At 35.4% G+C, this 7,399-nt stretch overlaps 2 protein-coding genes across 2 annotated transcripts in view; one reads left to right on the top strand and one right to left on the bottom strand.

Annotated features, from left to right (window-relative positions):
* The window catches only part of LOC110417385 (uncharacterized), a 7,501-nt gene extending 6,164 nt beyond the window's left edge, over nucleotides 1–1,337 (bottom strand). The window contains exons 1-2 of the mRNA XM_021429713.1: nucleotides 1,258–1,337; nucleotides 781–812 (exon numbers count right to left, since the gene is read on the bottom strand). The gene's annotated coding sequence lies outside the window, so the exon portion shown is untranslated. The remainder of the gene's footprint in view (nucleotides 1–780; nucleotides 813–1,257) is intronic.
* Nucleotides 1,338–3,183: 1,846 nt separating this feature from the next.
* BZR1 (Brassinosteroid signaling positive regulator (BZR1) family protein) lies at nucleotides 3,184–7,230 on the top strand. The gene is given in 9 exon segments (XM_089783624.1): nucleotides 3,184–3,274; nucleotides 3,354–3,398; nucleotides 3,434–3,576; nucleotides 3,810–4,177; nucleotides 4,256–5,054; nucleotides 5,283–5,573; nucleotides 5,576–5,661; nucleotides 6,089–6,488; nucleotides 6,491–7,230. Coding segments are annotated over 4 exon segments (930 nt in total). The 5' UTR covers nucleotides 3,184–3,274; nucleotides 3,354–3,398; nucleotides 3,434–3,576; nucleotides 3,810–4,177; nucleotides 4,256–5,054; nucleotides 5,283–5,422; the 3' UTR covers nucleotides 6,784–7,230.
* The last annotated feature ends 169 nt before the right edge of the window (nucleotides 7,231–7,399 follow it).

Below are 7,399 nucleotides of genomic sequence, written 5' to 3'. Positions count from 1 at the left end.
TTTTAAATACTTTATATCTAAATATTTTTTGATTAGTTTGACAATTTAGATTCAAAATTATAATTTAACTAATAGAAAATAATATTGTATGTTAAATAATATTTTAAAATTATGATTTTTTTATTTATTTTATAGATATATTATTTAATTATTTGATTTTTATATTTAACTTTATATGATTTGTAGATGTTTATATTTAATTTTGATTAATAAATAAAAACTTATCATATTATTAATTAGTGAACGTGATAATTTACTAAACAAAATCACATTTTATTAATTTTAATATTTTAATTTTTATAAATGAATAGTAAGTTTTAACAAATTTTATAATTTCAGATAAATAACTTGAAAAGATGTTTTTTAAAAAAATCTCATAAATTTTTTTTAAAGAATCTCATAAGACTTAAATCTCAAACAATAATAATAAAACTCAAATGATAGTATTCAATAATGTTCTTCAAAGTAAAATCACTTTAAATTTAATCTAAATATTATTTCAATAAATTATTTATCAAAATTTTTTTTTATCATGTTAATGACATCACCTATAAAAATTTCTAGGTCCGCTCTTTTATCATCGTAGTAACCCGCCTGAGCAGAGCCCAAGCTGACGTTACTCACTTTACGAATAGGCAGCAGCGCCGCCGCAGAGAAAACGCCCACCTCCCTCCTCTCCTTTTCTCTTCCCAAAACTTAGATAAAGACCCAAACAGGAAAATAAATTAAAGCGGAAAACGAAAATAAAACAGAGCAGAAGTGCCGAGCTCAAACTCTTACCTTAATATAAGAACCGGCTTCAAGCTTTCAACCTGTTTAGACAAAACCGAAACTCGAACGTAAATTTAAAAGGTTCCAGAAATGCATGGAAAAATTAAAAAAAGAAAGAAAGAAAGAAAGAAAGAAAGAAAGAAATGGAAATTGTATTATACTTCAATCATATAGAACTTCTATCTCCTTTCAGGCTCGAAGAAAGCAAACACCTCTCTAATCTAGGCCATCACGATTAACTTGTTTGACATCAAATTCATTTTAATCACCGAGAAACATATACAAAAACGTAAGAACAACGGTTTCATTTACGATTTTCCTTCACTTTCTTATCAACCAAACAAAACAGAGAAAAGAGAAAAAAGAAAACTCAAAACAATCAAAAACAGAATCACGAGAGAGTGTAAACCCACAGCTGTCAAACAAAATTAATACTTAGAAATAAAAAGGATGCAGAACTTAAAAAAAAAAAAGGGGAATTCTAACCTTGAAGCGATAGGAGGAAGGCAGTGACTCGGTGACTCAGTTTGTTATTTTGCTCAATCACTACTCGAAAACAGGAAGGGCTTTGGGTCCTATTTATATTATACGTGAAGGGTTCACTCAACTACAAAAACTAACCAGGGTTACCCGCCCACAGTTAACAATGTTGATCGTCCATTTTTATGCAAGGAAAAAGGAGCATTCATCACAAGGAAGTGTACGACGTGGCTCTCCGTCGTTGGCTGAGCTCATGCAATCCGGTGGAAGCAGAGGGAGTTGTCAAAAGACTTTACTTGGGCCGCCAACCCACCAGGAAGCTTCCTCTTTCCCCTTAATTGAATTGAAATACGCCTTTAAATTTGTTTTTGACGAAGTCAACTCAAAATTTACATGGGTTGCCAACTCTGTCATTGGCTGATTGCTACCATGCAATGAAACAACTTATTGAAAATAAAATTAATGATATTAAGTAGAAAAGTAAGAGAAATAAATACAAGATAGTTAAACTTAAAATATCTTACCTCAAATTACTAAATATTTTTTTTATAATTTATCCTTATATTAAAGCATAAATATTAAGAAATCTTTTTTAATAAATAACACCAAGTCAATTTACCAATAAAACTTAAATCATTACCAACTTTTGGCATCAAAGTGAATCCATTTTTTTATTTAATTTATTGTTTACATTATATAAGCATAAAGAGTATTTACCTTTCTAAAACTTATGCTACTTTGTTTTATGTCTAAATTGAAAGACTATTTTAAAGTTTTAATGTACTTAACATTACCAGCTAAATCATCAAATTCTAACACTTAAGTCATGATCTATACATTTATTTAGGTAAAAAAAGTTATTCTAAATAATGTTCGTGAATAATTGAATAAACGAAAGTAAATTAAAATCTTGAATTTTTCAGTTTTATATATAGAGGAGAATAAATGGTTTCAAATTACTCCCTAAATTTCTTCGAATTAAGGTGGTAATAGTAATATAGTACTAGATTAAGTGTATGATTCTAATTTTACGTGCAAAATTTTACTATACCATAATTTTATTTACTACTTTCTGGGTTTCTTTTTTATAGGTCAAATCGGTACTTATAATCTGAACCGTCCATCACGGTGATAACGCTGGGCCCCTCATGGTGATAAGGTGGGGCAATAAGAGAAGAGACTTGGTCAACTATAATTTATTTAAGTCTGGTCTCCTAGATGGACAGAATAGATACTTGAAAGGGTTAATGTATTTGTCTACTTGGGGTCAAAAAGAGTAATGAAATTAGGAAGGCATGTATTCGAAAATAATCTTCATTAAATAAAAAGATAATTTAATTTTAAAATTTTAAAAATACTGTGAGGTATAGTAACTGTAATTTAAATACTCATTTTTTGAACTTAAATGTTCATTTTATATATGAATATATTAACAAATAAAAATTTAATGCATTGTCATTGTATAAATATATGTACTATAAGTGAATTAAATGTTATTATCTCATTAATAAATAAATTTTAAAATTAATATTTTTAAAAATAATACTTATAATCTAAATTAATAATTATTTTAAAAAATTTAAAAAATTTTATATTTACATGTTCAAGAAGTGACACTTTACTGCGTAGCTTACCTTCAGTCCGGCCCAATCTCAATTTTCAAGCTGTCAGCCCAAAATGAACTGCGAGTGCCGAGCGGCATAAAAGAGGCGCGTGGCTGAGTTGAGTTGCGAAAATGGAGGCCGAGTTGAAACCAAGCGACCAGCTATGTAAGGTTCTTAGATTCCGGCATTTACCGATTCCCAACTCAAATGCCGTCTTCATCGACCCGGTTAGCGTGTTCAACCGATTCTACTCCCGGTTTAAGGTATCTCCTTCTGTCTGCTACTCCCGTTTCTTTGAATCCAAACACCCCACTCGAGAATCCGCTCTCTCCTCCAATCCAAAGAAACGGAAACGAAAACCGAAGAAACAACCTCACTCCCTCCATGAAAAAGAACAAGCCGCCGATCAACGCCACTAGGTAATTCATCGACCAATCATGTAAACGGTCTCTTAGAAGTTTAATTTGTTTTTTAATTTATTTTTCCTGTTTCTTGTAGGAGGCGAGGCCTGTGTTGTTAAAGGCGCATGAACTTTTACTTGGAGCGGCTGATTTTTCAGCGATTATGAGCAAATTCAGGAGCGAGTTTTGTTCTTCGACGGAATTATGCGGCGGCGAAGAACATTCGTTCATTGAGCTTGGAAGAGTGTGGCAAGCTCCTTTACAAGATACAACTCTCGATTTTAAACTTAATCGGTTGACAAACGACAGTGAAAATGGAGGTTTGGTTCACTGATTTAATGATTAAAGTAAAGTGTTATTCCCTTTTTTCATTATCAGAGAGAGATGTTTTAACAGAAATTTCCAGTTCATGTCATTTGGCTATAATAATATCGAATAATAAATAACGTTTCAAGTGATTTTGGATTATAAAATGTATGGCACTGTATGAATATTATATATCAAGTATAAATTTTTTTTAACGTTGTTACTCCTATGATTACATGTACACAAGGAAGAACAATGATGGCATTGTTCGGGAAGTGGAAGACTGTATCATTATTTAGTGGACTTTTGGCCATGATCACACAGGATTAAAATAAGTTTGAGATTTTTTAGTTGAAGGAGGATTGCAGCCACGTGCGAAAACTAGCAGTTCATGGATTCTTCTTGGATAATCTGCCGACCTTTGAGGTCAGAATTCAGCCCGACGAGGGATGACTAAAGGTAAGAAATCCCTTTCAAGCACGTAAAATAGGCTTTGAATTGAACCACCTCGGACTCCCCTGCTGGTCTATATAGGCGTGGCAAATTTGACTTCTCATGTCAAGTTCCTCCTCCTTATCTATTTGCGCCACCAAAAAGTCGAATCCAAAAACAAAGGTAAACAAAATAAAGGTGCAACATTTAATTAATTAACATTGAGATAAGACTAATATTCATGCAAATTTGATCTTACAGGCCTACCTTTCCAACATTCACTTGCAAGGAAATGTTTGCCTTAACATTCTTCGCGCAGACTGGAAGCCAGTTTTAAACATAAACACCATCATTTATGGTTTATATCACCTATTCACGGTGTATATATATCCTTCTTTCACCTGTAAAAAGCTGTTGATTTGATCCTTAATTGATTAAACTACCTGTAATTGTGCATGTTTGAACAAGGAGCGACCCAATCATGGAGATCCCCTGAATAAGGATGCAGCTGCATTGTTGAAGGCTAATCCAGAAAAGTTCGAAGCCAATGTGAAAGAGGGTATTAGCTGGTGGGTATGTTGGAGGAGCCTATTTCCATGGATGTACATGAACATCCAATCTGTAAGCAGCAGGAACAGAGTAAAACAAGTGACGTGGTGACGGTTGTTATATTTAATTTTTAATTTTTATACTATTATATATATAATATATATATCCTTATAATTATCATTTAATCACTTTTTATTTAAAATCCTGAGTCACAAGACGTAATTGGATTCATTTTCTTCGTTGTTTTTAAAGTTAGAACTGGAATGATTGATCAGCTGGAGAAGAGGTTATGAAATTGGCTAAGAAGGAATCCACTGATGTTAAGACCCTTCTACGAGACCGGATAAAACTGATGAGATGATAATCTGTCTGACACGCTCATATCCGGTGTGGGTCCCATAACGACTTGGTCCCACCTGCCTTTTGTACAAAAATTATTTGGTCATTACTCGTAACGTACGTGGAACTTTCACGCGCCCACCCCCTTCGCACTTTTTTCCCGCCTCCCCAGGTTACCCTCAACATTTCCCACTTTTTCTCATCATCCCCCTAATCCAACGCTCTCAAATTGCTCTCTCTCCTTCGCAATATACCCCACCGCACTATATAATTTCCATATAAAGAAAGCTAACACAAGGGAGAGAGAGAGAGAGTTTCTTTTTATTTCTTTTTCTTTTTTCGGTTTGGGTCTCACACAGAGAGCGAGAGATTCTTCCTTCTAACATTTTTTTTTGTCCAGCGAAGGAAAAGCGTATTCCTCGTGAGCCTCTGCACTGCCCTTTCCTTCCTTCTTTCCTTCTCGTTTTTTTAGTGATCCTCTACGTCGCACCCAACGCTCCCCAAATCTGCACCGTCGCCGCTGCTGGTAGAGTCAGAGAGATGACGTCAGATGGTGCGACGTCGACCCCGGCGCCGAGGAGGAAGCCGTCGTGGAGGGAGAGAGAGAATAATAGGAGAAGAGAGAGGAGGAGGAGAGCTATTGCTGCTAAGATATATACTGGGCTTAGAGCTCAAGGAAATTACAATTTGCCCAGCACTGTGATAACAATGAGGTTCTGAAAGCTCTTTGTACAGAGGCTGGTTGGGTCGTTGAAGAAGATGGCACTACTTATCGGAAGGTAATCTCTCTTTCTTTTCACTTTGTACAGAATGCTAGATCTGTACGAAGAAGCTGTTAATTTTTTTACTCCTCTGGTCATTTCTTTGTTCTAATTTAGTTGGATCTAGTTCTCATCTTGATTTTAGTTTTGTTTTGCTTTCTGGGTTCTTTTGATCTGCTCAGTTTCTGTTTGATTTTGCTTCTGTTTATTTGCTTGGAAATATTGGGTTAAAAGAAGAGAAGTCATTGTTATGGAACGAGAAGTTGCTAATTAGACAATTATTCTCTGATCTGTTTTGGAACTTGAACTTCATTAATAAGAGTGACTGAAATGAAATGTTGATGAACAAATTTTCCCGATTAGCTTGTAGTTATTGCTCTCGCTCTTGATTGATAAAGCATTTTCTGTTAATAATTTTTAGTTTTTAATTGTATTTGTTGTTCAGGGATGTAAGCCACCTCCAATTGATATACCAGGCAGTTCAGCTAAAATTACTCCATTTTCTTCGCAAAATCCGAGTCCACTATCTTCTGCCTTTCCAAGTCCAATTCCTTCCTGTCAAGTCAGTCCTTCCTCCTCTTCCTTCCCTAGTCCAACTAGGCTTGATGCTAATAACCCGTCTAGTCTCCTTCCATTCCTTCGAAGTGCCATTCCTTCATCTTTGCCTCCTCTCAGAATCTCGAACAGTGCCCCTGTGACGCCGCCGCTTTCATCTCCAACTTCAAGAAACCCTAAGCCAATTCCCAACTGGGAAGCCATTGCTAAAGAGTCCATGGCCTCTTTTAACTACCCTTTTTATGCTGTATCTGCTCCAGCTAGTCCAACCCACCGTCATTTTCATGCTCCGCCACTATACCTGAGTGCGATGAATCTGATACATCCACTGTTGAATCCGGTCAGTGGATAAGCTTTCAAAAGTTTGCACCTTCTACATCTCAAATGCCGACTTCTCCAACATTTAACCTTGTGAAACCTGTGGTTCCACAAAGTTTGCCCAATGATTTAATCATGGAGAAAGGGCGAGGTTCGGAGTTTCAGTTTGAGAGTGGACAGGTGAAGCCGTGGGAAGGAGAGAGGATTCATGAAGTAGGACTGGATGATCTGGAGCTCACGCTTGGAAGCGGGAAGGCTCGGTGTTAAACTAAGTGAGGCTAACAGTCAAAATGTTGTTCTGAAAGTACGTTAAAACAGAATAAAAAGCTGTTTTGCTCATTCCCGGTTCACACAGTCAGATATCCAAGGGCATTCTCAGTTCGGTTGTCTCATCTATTCAATGAAAAGTGGACATCTTAAACCAAAGGTGGGAGGAGTTACATTTTCATCTGCGACTGTTCCTTTTTTTTTTTTTTTGCCCTTTTTCAGTCAGTTGATGCTCACATTCCCTGGTTGAATTGTTAGGGAATTGGGTTGTTTTTACAAGCATTACCTGTAGATACTGTGGGATCTTTCTGGTTGTGATAGAGTTCGTTTAATCTTTCCTTTAGGCTTTGTAGGTTTGGGTAAAACCTCACAGAATTAAATTATTTTTAGTGGTTTGTATTGTTAATGGATGTATCATGTTGTTAAGCAAATTTTTCTTTCTATTCAGTGTCGAAGTTTTCATTGTCTTTACATGGTAATCAACCTACAATCAAAACTTGAATCCTAAACCAGGAAGAAAATGGAGAATTTATTGCTTCAATAGTCATTCTATATGGACCTCCCACCGACCACCAAGATTTTATTTTACATAAGAGTTGGCTGCCTCTAGAGTGGG

Source organism: Theobroma umbraticum, unplaced genomic scaffold (assembly GCF_002168275.2).
Source record: "Theobroma umbraticum cultivar Fairchild unplaced genomic scaffold, ASM216827v3 scaffold_51.0, whole genome shotgun sequence".
Classification (NCBI taxonomy): Eukaryota; Viridiplantae; Streptophyta; class Magnoliopsida; order Malvales; family Malvaceae; genus Theobroma; species Theobroma umbraticum.
The sequence above is the reverse complement of the archived record's forward strand: the minus strand, read 5'-3'. Positions and strand labels throughout refer to the sequence as shown.